Genomic DNA, 19,387 nt, shown 5'->3' on the forward strand with positions numbered 1-19,387 from the left:
TAAACAACAACAAAATTCCTTTTATGCGTGTATATATTTTTTTGTACAGTATTAAACTGGTCTTTGAGATAAACCTCATCACTGCTGTTTTGCAGTCACAGTGGTAACAGTTTACAGTGCATCTCCTTAAATACTTTTTCCATGCAAACAAATCTGACATTGATCCCATGTAACATTTCAACCTAGTCTGTCTTGACAGCCCCAGATTGACATACATGATGAAAACTAAGCCTGCTTAGAAGACTAAGCATATCATTTGGGAAAGACCTTTGTCTTGGAAAAAATAAAGAATAAATGAGTTCTGGATGATAATCAGGTATTTTGAGAGAATCAACACGCATTTAATATTTTTGATTGGATAATGAACATAAGATAAAATGGAAGGAATCAACATTCAACTAAATCAACTAAAGGAATCAACTAAATTTTTAAAAGTTGTTTTTAGTAGTTCAATATTCCTTTCAGCTCCTTGAAGGAGTTTCACTATCATTTTCCCTAAACTTATGTCCACATTTAATCACCCAAAATGCACCTCTAACACACAGCAGATGTGTCATTAACTATTTCTGAAAAAAAGTGAAATAAAATCACCCAGCATGAGAATACTATGGAATAAGTCAGCACTAGCAGATGGTGTTTATTTTGTCACTGCTTGTGTTAAAAATTACCACCTATTTCATCAAGTCAGTTTCTTTAAGGTGGAGGCCTCATGCAAAAAGTGAGAAAGTATTTTTTATAAGCTGTCACACAGCTCCTTAAAATATAAGCAATTGCTTTCATGGTTTCCAGTTTTCTAGGACACAGTGCAATACACAGGAGATCAGTCTGTATAAATCTGACGTGATAGAGTATTTTGCTAGCAGCTCAGTCTTTCAACATACAATCTGTTTTGTTTCTCAAACAAATTTCACAAATTTGTTAGTTCAAATACTGGTATTTTCAAGACAAAGTCTGTAACAAGCACTAAGTTGCCTCCAGGAGGGACACCTGGTGGAACTGTCAGTTGGCTTTCTTCTAGGACCCAATATGCTAGAAAGCTTTTTTCCCCCTAGAATTTCTTACGCTCATTATTTTATTTTTCACACACTTTTGGCTACGCAGTTTACACGCTCTGGTGAATTATTTCTTAACAAAACAGCATGCTGCAAGAGGAGTAATTGTTAAACCCTGAGCTGGCTACTAAAGAAATCAATGTGAAAATCCCAAGATACAATTTTTGCTTATCTGTTTCGTAGAAGAATTTCCATTAAAATGCAAAAACACTCCTCCAGCTCCCCAAATGCCCATACAATCCTCAACTAAGGCAAATCTACACTCAAAATAGCAAAGTGAACCGAATTCATCAGTACTGTGATTTAAACAGAATTATTATAAGGTATAGCTACATCCACAGTATCCATCCACAGTATTTAAACAGATTTTTCAATGAAGTAAAAAACATTTATATCTGAAGATTACCAGACAACAGTCTACTATTCTCACTGATGATTTTTAATTTCATGCCATAGAGAGATCATACACCTAAATCAAATCCCCATACAACCAGTCACATTTAGCTTCTAAACGTCATAAACAGCAGGATAAAAGCCAAACAGAATCACAAAATCGGTACGGTTGGAAGGGACCTCTGGAGATCATCTAGTCCAACCCCCCTGCTCAGCAGGGTCACCTAGAGCATGTTAGACAAGGTTGCGTCCAGCTGGGCCTTGAAGATCTCCAGAGAAGGAGACTCCACAGCCTCTCTGGGTAACCTGGTCCAGTGCTCCGTCACTCTCACAGGGAAGAAATTGCCCCTCACGGTCAGGCGGAACTGCCTGTGCTTCAATTTCTGCCCGCTGCCTCTTGTCTCATCACACGGGACAACTGAAGAGCGTTTGTTCCCGTCCCCTTGACACCCTCCCTTCAGGTACTTGTACACATGGATCAGATCCCCCCCTCAGTCTTCTCTTCCCCAGGCTGAAGAGGCCCAGCTCTCGCAGCCGTTCCTCATGGGGCAGGTGCTCCAGCCCTCTGATCATCTTTGTAGCCCTTTCTTCCCTCAGAAAAGGCAAATTCCTTATTTTACTCAACTGCAGTTCAACAGGTATTGTCCCAAAATTAGCTTAAGAATTTACCTGCACATCACAGATCATTTCAGAACTTCGAGATACCTGTTTGCTCATTGTAACAACATGTCAAATATACAGCTTATTAACTACGCCAATCAAATCTCATTTCAGTACTGACAGTGCTGTACACAAATTCAGAGCCCATGGGCTCCACTCCACTGTCCAGATTTACATAGTCACAGTATGGTCAAAAACATACATCAACACGACAGCAAAGATGCTTCAACTGCATTTCAGTGGCTCCATGAACTGAGACACAAAATAGTACAAAACAGGCTGCCATGACAAGCTGCAGTATGTGTGTGCTGCAATACTGCCTGTAAGCAGGTGATTAAATAGTCCATCCTCTCCCTCTCCCCACAAAGCCTTCTCCTGCATTTAACGTTCAGGCCGGAGCGCACACGCAAAGCAGGGAACCAATAATTTTGTTTTTTCTTCATTATTCAATGAAGAACAGAGGCCTCCTGTTACACTGCCCTATTCAAATCATAGGCAGCCTTTTCGTGATCCTGGAAAATGCACTCAAGTATTATTACTGCAGATGTAATACAGCCAAAACAACATAACCCATTCTTTTCGCCTGTGCCAAAATCACTGTCAGAACATCAATGCATCATGAATGCTTCCGCTGTGCAGAGCTATATACCAGATCACTTCCACTCTTCACACATTTTTCATTTTTATTCCCAACCACACATATGCCATCTAGGGCAGATTCTAGTGTTATATACATCAGTGTAACTGAAATCTAATTGCTATAAATTATGTTCTGGCTCCCATTCTTCCAAGAAGCTTGAACAGAGAAAATGTAAAAGACATAACATAAAAAACAAACATAAAGAACCCAAAAAGGTCTTTCTCCAGTTTTAAAACATACTAAGCATTCTTGGGTTACACTGGCTATGAAGAGGATCAAAGATGCTCAGTAACTTTCCAGAATTTATCACTTGATGTAAGACACTGTCCCAGTATTTGCTCAGCCACTGTTTGAGATTCAGAGGATAATGCCATTCACAAGGCTTCATCAACAACCAAGCATGTACGGAAGGGAGTGCATCAGAAAATCCAGTCAGGGCTGAAAAGAAAATCTGGATTCATATTTCAGCAGTTAAATGTTAAGTATGCAGAATACTATTTCTCGTAAGGGCGCTAATTTAGCACGGCATTTACCTGAGTGCTGAAATGAGAGGTCCAAATTGAAATGTATCCTTTGTGTGTGTACTAAGTGATAGATACAGTGAAAGGAAAGAAGAATAAAACATCAGGATATAGCCTTCACCTTATTAACCAGCCAAATATAAGGCAAAAACTGCAGCACTGAGGACAAAAGACTTTATAAGAAAAGGCTCCAGGGAAATTAATAAAGTTATACTACAGTTAGTATAACTGGACATACCCAGTGAATGAAAACATCAGAAGGGAGATGTCACTGAATCATTTTTGTAGTGAAATTTTTTATGTCATCTTTGGACTCTATGTTACTATAATTGATTAAATTTTTCTTTTAATGAAAGAAGAATATCACAATTTATTAAATTTTTTTAATACTTATCTTCCTATGGGAGTTCTATCTATTTTGCTGGGGGGGGGTAGTGATACCTTCACAAAAACTGATGAATATTATAACATGACAAGAATAAAAATAAAAAAAAAAAAAAAAAAAAAAAAAAAAAAAAAAAAAAAAAAGCATTTTACACAGTCCCCTAAGATAAAAAGCTTTAGTGTCATATCAAGGGTGACTGTCTGAATCTGAAGCTCTTAGGTCAAAAAATTCAAATCAAGACCAAAGATGAACACAGCTATCACAAAATTTCTCATTAAAAAAAATCGAGACTTAAAGATCTCTGAAGCAGCATATCACATGCAAGTTTTTACTAACTGCATAAAGCATGCAATTACTTTTTTGAAAATATTGCTAGATATAGGTACCATAGTGTTTTTAATTATGCCTGTGTGCACCCAGATCTGACATCTCTTCCACAGTTCAGGACACACTCTCTTCATGTCATGTGCCTAGTCCCTTGAAGAAACATTAGCTCATGGAAACTCCAGCTCCTTCACTACTCCCTGAAGACCCCAAATAAAAATCACTCTAACTTACTTCAGTCAGGGAAGTAATACTCAAAAATGAAAGAGGAATTAATAAATAGTAAAAGAAAGAGGGATCAGGTTTACTCAACACAATATAAACACTCAGGAAAGAAAAAAAAAAACCCCACAATACATAAGAAGCAGAACACAAACAGAACCAGATTTATCACTGCAAAACTCCCAAGTTCTATACCAGGTTCACGTTTACAAGGAATACAGTTTAAGCAAGATAAAAACCTTACGTATTAGAGAGTTCTTTGTCTCAGCCAGCTGCTGCCAGCTTGTCTGTCTGTCTTTCAATTTCTCAGAAAGGTGTGTGTGAAAATCTAAATAAAATAAAATAAATACATTTTAGAGATGGCTCTTTTTCCTCCTTTCCCTCTATTTCATTCACTTTTGGTGTAATACAGAAAATCATCTTGGAATGGTTCACCTCCTCCCACCCAAAATATCTCTGAATAAAACAACATCAACAACAAAACAAAACCAACATTTGTTATTATCTGGAGATTCATAACTCCTGTTGATGAAATACAAATTGGTATGCTGAGTAGTGGCACTACTGGTGAATTCTTCCTTTTCAGGAGGTACAACACCCACTATATCACCACCATTAACCAGGAAAACAGGAAGAGTGCAACATCTCTCCAAAACGCTACCAAGACACTGGCAGGCCCAGTCAACAAAAATCTGGCTGTGATACATGCATTACAATTTCACCCGAGGTCCATGAGAGCTTTCCATACACGCGGTACAGTAGGAGCACACTATGTTATTTTCAGTGTGTTACCCATCATTCCTGTAGTCAATAATGGATCACATTCTCTCTCTTTAAAAGATACCTAAAACTAAACTCAAGATATATTTCGCAAATGGACACATTCAACTATGAACAATTCACTTCTTACATGTTTATTTGAGTGGCATGATGACTTCTATCCACACTGTGTATCCACATAATCAGGCTCATTCTATTGCATCTGCCTGAGACACGCGCCAGGGAACCTGCTGTGCTGCAAGGACAGCAATTTCTTATTCGGGAAATATTCAGCCGAACCAATGAAGAACCTGGGTAGGGGGGATGGAGACTGCCTGTGTGTGTTTCTCTTTTTTTTTTCTTTTTCCAAAGAATGTCTCTTTTTACAGATATATAAAATAAGCTTTTTTTTTTGTCTCATAAAAATGCTCAAGTTCTGGGAAGAAAGACTGATGTATGCAAAAATGCTTCAAAGAACATATCAATTGAATTAGAACTACTCAACTTTCTTTGGATTGTACAGCTAATTCAAATATATGTGAAATTTAAATACTTTAAGCAATTAGGAAGTCCTCTTAAATTAGAAAAGCACAAAAACCCCTGAAGAACATTATCGAATTTCAATACTAACACCACAGTGTTCAGAGGCAGTAAACAGATGCAACCTCCCCTCTCTCATTTATTTATTTATTCATATGGACTTCCTCATACACACCAGTAAGACAAGAAGCCTAACAATTAGCATATGGCTACTTTCAATTCTGGCTCCTCACTGCCTTCAAGGGCTTCACTGAGAACTAAGTTTATTTGTTACATCTGAGGTTCAAACACTCAATCATTTTATAAATTAATATAATACAATCTTGCACCCAAGATGATCAGAAACAACACTGAAAATGTGTTCTGTAGATCACAGTCATTTATTATATGCAAAGGGGAAAAAAAAAGCACAACACTGATGCTCAAAGATAAAAAAAGAAAGCAGCAGATCAAAACAGTAGGAAAAGTAAGTTTGCATATGCTGAAGACAGAAGACAACTAATTACATATTTGCAAGGAGACTAAGAGCACAAACGTTTCTGACCTAAAATACCTGCAATTGAAATAACCTGGAAGAATAAGACCTCCAAAGTTTAACAGTAGTGGCTTTAGGGCTAAAAATAAGTAAATAAATAAATAAAAATGACAAGTTGTACTTACAAACAATAAAAAACAGACAGAATATACTAAACTGGTGAAGTGTCCTTTCATGTCACACATGAAATTAAATTTTGATGCAGGATGACTATCAGCCATCTTCGTAACCTACCTTTCATAAACCGTATCTGTTTTGGCTCAACCCTAATTAGTTCAGCTTTACTTTTAATGATACAGATTTTTGATTCAAAAGCAAGGAAATAGAAATAACAGATTTTCAGGTAGGCAATACAAATTGCATTTGTAATTTGTTGTTTTGACAGAACAATTAGTATGAATATATACAAAGAACTGAAATTACATCAGATTTTTGCTACATCCACCTTCAAAGACCTCCCTGCAAGTGGGAGTTGTTTTCCTTATCTGTCCTATTTGTACCTTCAAAGTGCACACAAAAGACAGTTACCCATTGTACCCTGTTGGCAAAATCATCTTAACATCCAATACTTTTATTGGAAGATTATTTTTATTTCTATTTGTTACATAATGAACTAGCAAAAAAAAATTACATGAAAAGGTCTGTGGAACAGTTTCACATGGCATAAACAGTATTTTTAGCATATATACTTTGAAGTTTGAAGTTTCTAGATGATAATTGGTCTTGAAGGCAATATTTACTAGATCACTAGCAAAACCACCTGAAAGAATAGTCTTTTTTCAATCCTATACACATATAGGATTATTTAAACACCACTCTCCCATTGCCACATGAATGCTGACGTACACACTTTCTTGACAACTCAGAAGTGCAAACTTCATAAAGGTTCTTCTCTTAAAAGATAAGCACATATGGAAAGTTTATGTAAGAAAGTATAGTGACAGTAAGATGAATTAAAAAGATCTACTCAGATAATATCTCATGCACCAAAAGGTGAAAAATACGATATATGATATAACCACAAAGTTTTAATCAGCATATATTTGGAATGGAAAGGCTTCCTCTTAGTAGATTTCACCATACTATATATAGATGTTACACATGCTTTAATACATTTTAATATTTCATTGGTGTTTACAAAATTGCAAGTTTTCAGTTTTCAAAATCACTATTATTTCTCTGTACTTAAACCCCCAAACTCCGATTTTTTTTAAGTCACCAAAAAATACAGCATTGCATATCTCACACCTAGTCTCTGACTGGAAAGCTCAGATGATTGTTCTCTTCTGAAGGTAATAAAACTATTTCTAGTCTAATGATGGGTAGAAAATAAATATCAAGTCTGCCAGCAGTCCAAGAATTAATGTTATCTACCTTTTCTGCCTCATAGCTTGGGAAGAGAAAACAAAAAACAAATAGATAGGGATGTAGAGAAAAGAAGAATGCATTTTTGTACAGAAGAAAAATGAAAGTAGCTGAAGGATCACAGCGTATCAGACAAATATCACTATCACAAAGAAAATTGTTTAGAGATACATATATGCTTAGCTGTTCTTCGCAAAATCGGACAAAAATCTTAAATACAGTGGAGTCTGTCTTTGGTACATACAATTAAACAAATTTTGGTAGTTTGCAGTTTAGTAGTTTCTGTCTTATTGTACCCTATAACATGCAAATGGAAGAGGTCTTTAATGTCTTGATTTTTGTTTTAATAGAAGTTTTGCTTTCATTTCAGATTCAAGAGGAAAAACACTTAATCCATTGACATTTAATCCATCAACATTTTACCACATTACCCTTCAGAAACTTGTGTACGTTAGTGAAACTGCTATTTTCTCTTTGTCCTCATCTGTAGCCACTTTGGAACTTTTGATCTTTACTATTACAAAGAACAGAGATGAGGATGACAAACTGTTCTCCCCAAGGAAATTGAGCCATCCCTCTTTTTGATGTTAAACATCTAAAACAAAATTTCTTAAAAATACGTTTCCAAGCTCTGTTTCTCCAACAATTCTATTAAAAAAAAAAAGCCCAAAGGAAAGAATAATTTAAATGTTGAGACACTTTTAAAAAATAATGTCATCTGAAGGGAAGTGTCTATGGGTATTACCTTCCTTTGACACTCACAGGGAGTTAAACCTAATTGCATTTAGGGTTATCTCTAGCAGCTACACTCAGAATCAAACATCCTCACGAGGACTATTGTTCTAACTAATCTACTTATTAAGCTTTTATAAAAGACCATACTAAATCTGAATAAAAAACATCTCAAAGGGATAGTAATGGATTTTGCAATTATCAGACAGGAAAGAATAGACTATGACCTACAATCTCTGGCCTTGCCAAAAATTAGTAAAAAGAAAAAAAAAATCTTTTTAAAGTAAATCTCTACATCATTAAGTTAATGTCAGTCCTATAATACATCACACTTCATATCTGGATAAAGTAGAACCCGTGTGACTATCCTGGACTTTCTCTTACACATTCCTCTATCAGGCAAAGCCCCTGTGTCAACAGGTCCGTTGCTGCTGCCGTGAGCGTCAGGGGAAGCGTCCCGATGGCTGCGTATTACTGTCAAAGACGGACGGATCAGTTCTCAGTTAGTCTCCAGCCTCAGTGCAAGTTTGAAATCAATGTTAACACAGCTGGTTTTAAATAATGGCGTGAATATTAGCAACACCTGTTGAAAATTGAAAAAATAGAAATATCGCAATCACTAAATCTGTCTTCTGTGGTGTGTATGATGCTCAGACCAGCTACTTGTCTCCCACACAGTATTCAGTGAACTGAGTTTTCTCCTCTCCTCACATCACCCTCTCCCAGAACTGGCACTCTGCTTCCCTTATTCTATTACTTTTTAATACGTATCTAATTTCCCTCAGACACCAACAAATGTCCACCAGACCTGGCACTCTAACCAGACCCGTACAAAGGCTTTTGCTGTCCAACGGAAAGGCCGGCAAGGAAAGGCTGCAATTACTCTTCCCTCTCCACCAGCAGGCAGCAGGACCGTGGCCCCAAGGCGGCGCTGAGCACCCCAGAGCGCCAGGGCCGTGCCCTGCTCGCAGCAGGGTGCCTCAGCACCCAGCACGCGCCCCGGCGCTCCCAGACCCTCTGGGCTGCCTGGTTAACAACTCCTCGGAACCATCACCGAGCCAGATCCACGCGCCACTCCCCTCTCGTCTCTCTCTCTGCTTTCCCATTTGTTTCATCCTCAGGAATCTTTCCCTTCATAATCCTGTCTGAAGGGATGCTTCCAACTCTGCCCTCTGAATTCCTCCCTAATTAATTTAGTTAGGGCATTCGGGATCTACGCTTTTTTGTGTTTCTTAGTAGGCTTTGCTAAGAGCTTGGCTTCCAGTCACGCACTATACTCTCGACCTTTAAGCTCGTAACATACAGTTTATGATTTTTTTTTTTTTTTTTTTTACAATATAAAGCTTTGCTGCATTTGAAAACCTTCCTTTCTCCACATCCATAATTCTACTGCCTCTCTGTTAGCTTTCGTGCCATAATGATGGCATTTTAATATGACTAGTTCATAAATACCCTTCTCAGCTCTGCTTTTGTTGCCCCTCTTCTCTCATTCAAAGAGGGGAAACCTAAATTTACTACTTATAAAAAACAAACAAATGGTACTTAACTTTCAACAGCACTTTAGAATTACATTAAAAAAAAAAGGCACATGAATACTCTTAACTTCCCAAGACCCTTCCCCCCCACAATATTCACACAAAAAGATCCAATAACACACGCTTGCCCATCGCTGCCACGCTTACCCAGCCGTGGTCCTTTGGGACCATCTCGCACTTCGTCCCTAGCCAGCGTTTCTGATGAGCTGAAATTTCTTCTCTGTTAGTACTTTCATGCACGATCACTGATATTTGATCACCATGTATTACTGATCGTTATGTTCTTGGAGGAATGAGACAAAAATAGTGACATTTGACAAAGCACTATCTCAATACTGGGCAAACTAAAGCTGCAAGATCACCATTTTTTTTTTTTTTTTTTTATCTTCTATCATGTTTTGTTCATATATTCTGGGTCAGGCACACTGAATAAAAATACTGTACTCTTAACCTGTATATATACTATTTCTGCATGCAAGTAATGATTATGAAGAAAATAGAAGAAAACCAGCAAAACACAGATCATGCAAAAACCAATCAGAATATGAACAGCTCAACAGTAAAAGGGCTGTGTAGTTTTTGTTTTCTATCAGTGGAGTTTTATTGTGATATGTTCTATTGCACGCTACATCCAGTGTTTTGATCTTATACCAGGATTGCAGGTACTCGTTTCTCTCTCCTCCGAAGCACATTCACCAAGCCATTCAAACTTGAAAAAAAAAGCTTTATGTGCACAGTGTACTAGTAGGTCTCAAACCAAATTATCCTCCAACACAAAACATCCACAACGCACATTTTTATCTTTTAAAAGTATACACTTAAGTATGTTAAGCCATCTCCAAATATCATGCAAAAATGACAAATGCTATAGCGGAAAATGCTCCAATATTAGTTCAAGTACGTTTGGCAGCTCGTTATAGTTCAGTGAACTCAACTGACACCACACTATCTTCCTCTTCGCGTTCTATCAGAGGTGTGTTTTAGAAAATGGGAGGTAGAAGTAGTTTTGCTTCACATACGTGTTCATAATGTCCTACTATTAAATATTACAGGTAACAGACTTGCTGCACTAGGAGTCAGGTTTTCCAAGTGCATCGCTAGCATCTCCTGTCCAACCAAATCAATTAAGAGATTAGCTACAAGAAAAACACTCCGCTACACTTAAAATGACAAATTCCTTTACTTCACATTTTTGTTTCCTAATGACTAACAAAATCATTAGAATGTACCTGCACCCATGAATCACAGGGACATGCATGATTTACATCAGCCCTTAGAAGGTATGCGTAAAGTGTCTGCTTCTCTGCGGAAATGTAAAGCTTGTCTGCACTTACAAACTTAAAGTGAGCTAAAATTAAATTTAAAATGGATTTACTTAAGTCAAATTAAATGGTTTCAACTTGTCTTATTTCAAATTTACATTAAATAAAGGCCCTCTTAATTCCACATGAATATGTCTACAAAAGAGTTTCAAGCAATTTAACACCACCACTTTAAAAATTGTGCTATAAAAATACCAGTAATTTGGACTTATCTCCTCAAATGTCCCTAACAGTCAAGCCCTGAAGTCTAAAACATCCATAATTATCTCTGTATTTAAAACAGTCACGGAACCACATTAGAAGAAAAACTCCATAAGTGAAACTTTGCAACAATTATTCTCTTTCTTCCTGACACTGTTTCCTATGGGGTTTTGGAGATCTTCATCTGTTTTAAACATTAAGGGGTAATTTAACTATGATTTCAGGCTACTGGCTATGGGTTGGGTGTAATATCCCCATAACTTCAGTCATAAAACCATAAGCTACAATTCTCATGGGAATAACATTATTAATAACTGAGAAGAAAGGCTCGAGTTTCAAGTAACAACTATAGTTACTCTAAGGTTGCTTTCTCTTTCTTTAGATCTGTTTTACACAACTCTTCTTCCTAAACAAAACCTTACTATTAGTTAATCCTAGTCCTAGTTCAAATGCTATTCCAATGTTTGTGTTTATAGCCTGGAAAAACTAATTTCTAAATTAAATTAGGCTAGCAGAGAGAATTTGAATTATTCAAGCACAAACTAAACAAGTGAACAGTCCCTAGAGAAAGTTTTTACTGCTTTTTCAAATCTAGCTATTTGAACTCAAAAATCACCTAAAAATGTAAATTTGGTGACAAAAATAATTTTAATAGAGCTTTACAACAAAAGTGGACTGGTGCAAAGTTCAAATATGAAGAGGGAACTCTACGTATTACCCAACAACTAATCAACACCTCAATTAAAAGCACTTACTGCTCTTCTTCATCACATTTGCCAACACACTCAAAATATCTGAGTAAAAACTGTGTGGAGAATGCTAAAAAGAAATTATATTTTCCTCTCATGGTGGGATGCATATTAATATCCCACACTTTTTCAACCTGAAAGTGTAGAGAAAAAAAAAGCCAATCAAAATGCTACTGAAAGTGTTAATGACCTCAAATCTTTCAAGAAAAATCTGAGTAGCATATGCTACCATTACCACCACTGAAATTTTGCTGCCCCAGGTGCAAAGAGATCCAGCAGCAAACCCCAGTCCTGTTCATTCTGGCCTGAAGATCTAAAGTAGGATGGTGATCGCTTCTTTGCATGTTACAAGACCTGCACTGTCGACTCCGTATGAATACAGGCTACCTCAGTCTTGAACTAATACAGCTCATATTAAAACTCATATTAAGTTTATTAAATGAAATATGCTAGTGCAATGGCCTATCACTAGCGCTTCAAAAGTGCATTAACTTCTTATGACCTTCTAATCTGAAAGCACTTAAAAATTGAAAACATTACACTGTAACATATAAACGATAGAAGGAGTCTTTGAAATACAGCACATTTCCCAACTGAAATGAAGAACACTATCTGTTTTCTACCAATTGATTCAGCCTTATCCCAATGGAACTAGTATTCTAGCATCCTAGGTAGGAGGAACTAGTAAGCAAGGAAGTAAAAATTATCTGCCAAATGCTATTTTGCTGCTTCTTCTGTGAGTAAAGAGCAAGGTTAGCTGCTATTGATAAAATCACACTAATTTTAATTTATAAGCTAATGTCAGCTGAAAGGAGTAGTGACAGCTGTGAAATAAATGTTAAGAGGCAAACAAAATGATGGAAAGAAGATTTTCCAATAATATGCATGTCATTTGGAAAGCGCTAAACCTGAATTGGTCTCTTTTACACTAGAGGTCTCTTACTGTACATACCTTGGTTTGGTTTATATGCTACATGGGACCCAAAACTTTAGAAGAAATGCAGCACTGAAAACCATCATATGAAGATTTTGCATGTAAACAGAGTCTAGTAGGGTACACAGACTCATACTATCGCCATCTTCAAGCCTGATTACCTTCTACTGTAACCAAGTTTATAGAGTATAGAGCCACCAAAACAGAATACACCAAGCAGAATGGGCAATAGGAAAAAGAAAATGGTAACAAAATAGAACTGATCACTCCAACATAGGGAATAAAGGAAAACAGGAAACAAGTAACAAATAAGAAACTAAGTTAGTGCAAAGTCTCCAAGACAGGACTCGGAAGTAAGGCATCCACATCCGGAATCTCTGCTGCTCATCCCATAGAATTTGTCGAGCCATAAATAACTAGACATTCAATTTGTGTCACAAGCACAGTTGGTAATGGTTTAAGATACATAATGAGATAGATAAAAGAATGAAAGATTGCAACCTCTGCTTCCAAGAGACTCCTCCCTCAGTTATAGCTAAGCCACACCAGGCTGACAAAAGATACGCTCCTGTTACTGGATACAAGAATCATGCAATCAATTACTGTTCAACAGTCCTGCAACAAGAGGATCTCAAATCGGACGCATACAGCCCTCCTCACATTCTGAACGGGCGTTACAGATTGCTTCTGGCAAACGAAGAGTGTTAAGCTAAGTCACATGGACAAAAAGGGTAAGGAGGACTGCAGTGCTACTGTGCTACCCGACTAGCATATTAGGCGCTTTTTTTCAATGACCTGAATATCACACAGGCTTTAAAACATCCTGCATGCCTCTAACACCACATCCAATTGCTCATTTAAAAACAATTTATGGTATTAGAGAGCTGGTGACTGAAGTCAGTGATCTATTAGTAATAATGCCCTCAGAAGAAGAAAAAGCACAATATAGTTCCCAGCAAAATAGCAACTTCAGTATCACTCAACATCTTTCTCATTAAATAGTTATGTTCTTTTCTGTTATGAGTTATTATTTATTTTAAAATTGTTATGGCAAGTTAATTGATGAATCTTAAATGCCTACTTTTACCTACTGATCTCTGCTACCTTCCTATGGCAATTTCTATTGCTGGGAAAATCAAACTAGAGTTTTCAAGTAGTTTAGGTGGTAAATAATTTATCATCTGTGTTTATGAGTGATATTTAAGTACCATGAAGAACGGACATACAATTCATAAGGATAAAAATAAGTATCTTAAAAAATGAGAAGTACACAAATTGAGCCTTACTCCATTATTTGTGGGGGAAAAAGTACAAGGGGCAAGATTTAGTCCTCAAATTTTATCAACTACCTGTTCAGCCTGTATAATGAGATCACCTGTGGCCTTGAAACAAATTTATACTCAGTATCCTTTGACAAAGAATATAAGCACAACCTTTAGTGAATCAAGTCAAAGATCTTTTACCTCTTCTATAGTCTAAGGGAGAATATAAAAGAGTAAATATAGGGTGAAAGTTCTTCAGAATATTCTCCAAAACTCCAGGAGTTTGTGTCTTAGATTTCACAAAATTTGCATTCAATAGTCCTGGCTGGATTTTTCTTCCATGATGCTCTCCACGTGCTCTTTCAATATGTGTAAACTGTTACTATTGACAAAGTCCCAACACAAGGACAACTTGTTGTATGAAGTAGTACATGTTTTTGTGTGCTTTGAATCTGACCTCCTGCTAGTTTAATTTGACATCGCCTAGTTCCTATATAAGAAAAAAGCAGGGAACAATCTCTTCATTATTCACCTTCTCCACTCATTTCACCTTCTCTCACTCACTTTTTTCACTCACCACTACACAGTGTTCAGTCACATCACTAGGGATGTGTTTTTTACACTAAAGAGTATTAAACTACTAAGTCATTATTCATAAGAAAACTGCACCATACCTTGGGTAACCCATCTCACTTGCTCATACCCTTTGCAGTTTTACTACGTCTTTCTTCAATGGAGAGATAAGAATTCAATATATCAATCAGCGTGGTCATTCCATCACTTTAGAGAAGCTAAGTAACGTTTTGTGTTTCTTCTCTACATAAACTTTCTACTAGTTCCTCTCATTTTCTGTGAGAGGGGGATTATTTGTATTATAGTAACTGAGTGTGGAGTGATGCTTTCATAGAATTGCCCACTGCAGCACTAAGATAACTTTCCTGAAAAATAACAGCCAATTCAGAGCCCACCATCTCTCCTGATGAATTTCACTGCTGTTTTCTCTCTCAACCATTCAGCATCGTGAGGTTTTTCCTGAAATTCTTCCCTGCCGGCCTTTGTCTTCACTACCACCGGCAAAACCCTGCATAGAGACAATTGTCACCTCAGTATCTCTCTTTTCCCAAATCATTTAAAGAACATTAAAATGAAGTTTGCTGCATTTTACAGACAGAACAACGAAGCATAAAGGGAGGTAGTAACATACGCAAAACAGACCACGTAGCTCTTCACTGCAGCAACCTACGATCGCCTTACACATCCTGGCAGCTGCTGCCTTCCATGCACAACATCAGCCAGTAACAGAGTATACTCACCCCCTTATTAATAGATAGAATCTAGCCTTAAGGATTCTGACTGCTTTCAACAAAGCAAACAGCTTATATCCAGGCAATTCTTCCGGCTGTTTGAAGACAGACATACATAAATGTATTACAAGTTCACGCTGTGCACTGTTAGAAAGAAAGCATTAGACACAATGACTCAAAAGGGATAATATTTTAGAGTAAATAAACACAGGCAATATGTCCTACACATACCAGGAGGATATTTATGGATGTGAAAACTACTGTAATATAATCTGTGCCAGCTACAAATATTGAGTCATGTGGTGGGTGACCTAGTTTCCTTTTCATTTTCAATGTAGTTTGAGTTATTCCCTCTTGATTTATGTTTTCATTAAAACCTAAGGGATAAGTCCTTTGGAAGTCTACTGCTGATTGAATGGACATATGATGCTTTGTAAAGAATACATAGACATTTTTCCCCAATGTTCCCTCTCTCTCAAAATCATACTTTTAATAGAAGCACAATCGAAGAGCCAACAAGCATCATTTGTTTTCCTCTTTATCTTATCTTTCCTACACAGGAATTTAAATGCAAATGTGAAATAGAATGAACACCAGCAAATGCATCCACAGGTACTTCAGCCTAATGACTGCAATTTCCAAAGCAAAAGAGACTTTGCTTTCTACTCACTATTACAGCGTTCTGCAGTTGGGAACACTAACAGTGTTCTGCAGATCTTCTTTCTGCAACCAAATTTATATAGAAACACTTTGAAAATCACTCCAGGATTTATGTAGAAGTACTGCAGTTCACTGCCATGACCTTTGAAAACTGCAAATAATGTTTTATATGGACAATTAAGGAAACGATACTGATATAAAAAGAGAAAGCCCACCAGAAAAAAAAAAAAAAAAGACCTCTGAGTGCCTCCATTCTTGCAGAAGACATGTTAGAAGGGTTTTGTTTCCAGAAAATTCTGAGTTTAACCTACAGTAACTTCTAAGTGTTCCCAAACCAGAGAGGTAATGTCAGTAAAATTAAATCCCCTGCTGTGATTTTCTTTTTATAGTATTAAAGACCATAAAATTTCATGTATGGACTCCCAAAGTACAGGGGAATTAGTAGCTGAAGCTTTTGTTTCACCCCGTATCTACCACTGAATTAATTACAACATTAAATTTTATACAATAAGCAAGTACAAAATATTGCTTAATTCTCTAGCTTCATGAAGGCTCATTTACAGTAATGATCTTGATGATAATTATATCAGGACAGTCTAGGTTTCTCCACAGCTTCTGATTTTCCATTTAGAAAGAGTTATGTGCATGATGACAGCTCTGTATGCTCCTAAAGCTATTCTTACTTCATCCTGTCTACTTCCCCATGCTCCGTGAATTCAGCTTTAAGCTGCAGTTTTCAAGTATTTTGTCAATCACAGTTTATCAAATGCATTCTGCTAAGGCAGCTGTCAGGACAAGACTCGGCACTGACAAGCTGTCTGAGCTCCTGTGCACTCCACCCGTAAGTCACCAACTCCTATTTTTATCTCTGAGGAGGAGAAATACTCTGGCTAGCAAAGATCCTACCTGTTCACTAAACAGGCACTAGAGTCACGGAGTTGGCAAGGCTCCTGATCAGCAGGAGTATGAGTAAGTTCTCAGCAGCCCATTTATGCCTCTTTTTTCTTATCAGAAGTGCTATTCCAAAAATACTACCGGCTTTCTGTAATAGACGTGATTCAGTGAAAAGATACAGTGCAGGTTGTCAATTTATCCTGAAATAGTCTCTAGTGGATAGATAAAAGTCATCCAAACCACAGCAAGGAGACAGTGCTATTACACAGAATCACCAGATTCCCCACAAAACGTTCCAAATTCTGGCATCCGTTACACACATGCGCACACACATGCACACACATGAAATGTGGACAGCATACATCGTTTGTGTACACAGTGAAAGACCTGTGCCTGCTAAAGTCTTTATTTTTCTTTTTAAAAGCTATTTCTGGCAATTACAAACTTGCCATCCTTACTTGCAGAAATGTTGCATTTCATGAATGCTAAAACCATGAATACGACAAATTTGATTATAAATTATGTTACCTAAAAGAACGTTCACTTTTAATGACAAATCACAGTTGGTCTTGGAAGAGCAGTACAAATCTGATTTTTTTACCCTTAGTATTATGAAAGTGCTATAAGTGTAAGACAGTTCACAGAGATCCTACCTCCAAATACTTTAGCTGCTCAGAAAGAATGTCATTTGTTCCTAAACAAGATCTACTGAATTTGAAAAGTAGTCTCAGTGTCAATCTAAATAGACTTCCTCTGATTTAAAAGGAACAAAATGAGGAAAATTTTAGTCTTTCTAAAAGGGGAAGGAAAAAAAAAAAGGTGAAGTAGTGACTTAAATTTTAAAAGTGCTGAGTATCTCCCGAACCTGTTGAGGTTAACATAGCACTCTCAGCTGTTTCTGCAACCGACCAAACGGAAGTCAGAAGTACACAACAGGCCTTTGCATCTGAGCAATACTCCCCAACCCTTGTGCTGCTGTTTTTCTATTATAACTCTTTCGGTCCTAACTAAAGAAAAATCAAAGCAAATGAGAGAATCATAAGTTTCATTCGTACCCTATATCCTCAACTAACTTATAAAAAAAATATTATTGGAATATTAAGAGCTGAAGAGATCTTTTAGTTATTTTAAAAGCAGCCTCTCCCACCTATAGATGGGGACACTTCACTGAATCACAGAACCGTGCAGCAAGATCTGATACTCGTGAACCTAACGCCGACAATGCGGCGAGAGCACAGCGTAATAGGCCAGTCTCCGAGGTCTGAAAGTCTGATGACAACATCGTGGTGGATGAACTTCCTGAAAGACCAAGGTAATCGCTACAATCAAACAAGATCAATCTGCCTGTACATCTGCATTCATGGAATCTGTTAATAGTTCAGTTTTACTGAGCAGTAGGATATTGAAATAACAGCAATGAAAAAAGTGCGTAAGTGTGTGTGCGCACACGTACGTGAGTTTCTCTGTCTCTTCCAGAAGAATAAGCCACTAACTGTCTGCTAAAGGCAGAAGGACATACATTTGTGTTCATTCACTGTTTCATGGAACCGCATGTTTCCGTTTCCTTCCTCTACACTGACAGCACTCTCTGCCCTTAATGAGTGTCTCTAGAACATGGTTCTCACTTGTTAATCTTTGCAGAGAGCTGACATTTCCTGTACCATCTCTGACATTGTATTATAGATAAAAAGTTCTTAAGTCATCTTTGGCATTGTCTTATCTAGCACACTACATATTCTCAAGCCTATTTTCAGCATGTCTTCTTTTGAATATTAAGTCAAAGATAGGATAATGAAAAGAAGTGCTAACAGTCTTTGCCTGACATACCTGTTTAGAAGTAAGATTGTGAATGCAGTCCAAATTCATTACCTTACCTGTGTCCGTATCAACCAATTTATAGGAAGAGGCAAAGTTGGCGAGATATCAGGAAATGCACAATTAGAGATCATTAACCTAGAGTAAAATCTATTCCCAAGTAGTTACTAGTAAGGGGTAAGGCTGGAAAGATAAACATAGAACTGAAATACATTAAATAAATGTTACTATTTCTGATAGTAATACTTTAACAAGTTTAACAAGAACAAACTATTGTAAACAATAGTTTACAATCATGTTGGACATACTTGTCTATATTTCTTTTCTATGGTTCAGGCAGCACAAATATACGACTACAGGAAAAAGTCAAAGAGCTGTCTGAGAGTACAGAAGGAATCCACCTTTGTCATCTTCATCCCAAATGCCTATTTCTAGGACACCTATACTAGCTCTAGCATGGGTAGCAGAGAAAAAGAACAAAAAGGAAAGTAGGTATGGCCAAAGCATGACCTCAGTTTAGCAATCTGCTGCAACAGCTTCGCAGGCTCAGCGGAAGTGTGTGTGTGTGTGGGGGGGGGGGGGG

General features: G+C 37.2%; 1 protein-coding gene across 1 annotated transcript in view; it reads right to left on the bottom strand.

The window, feature by feature from the left end:
* LOC146591662 (teneurin-2-like) overlaps window positions 1-19,387 on the bottom strand; it is a gene marked incomplete at its 3' end in the record, with an annotated part of 412,163 nt that overhangs the window by 121,346 nt on the left and 271,430 nt on the right. The window contains exon 4 of the mRNA XM_085312482.1: window positions 4,442-4,525. Coding sequence (XP_085168608.1) covers window positions 4,442-4,525 — 84 coding nt within the window. The remainder of the gene's footprint in view (window positions 1-4,441; window positions 4,526-19,387) is intronic.

This window comes from Rhea americana, unplaced genomic scaffold, assembly GCF_003343005.1.
Source record: "Rhea americana isolate MKP2758 unplaced genomic scaffold, rheAme1 scaffold_367, whole genome shotgun sequence".
Classification (NCBI taxonomy): Eukaryota; Metazoa; Chordata; class Aves; order Rheiformes; family Rheidae; genus Rhea; species Rhea americana.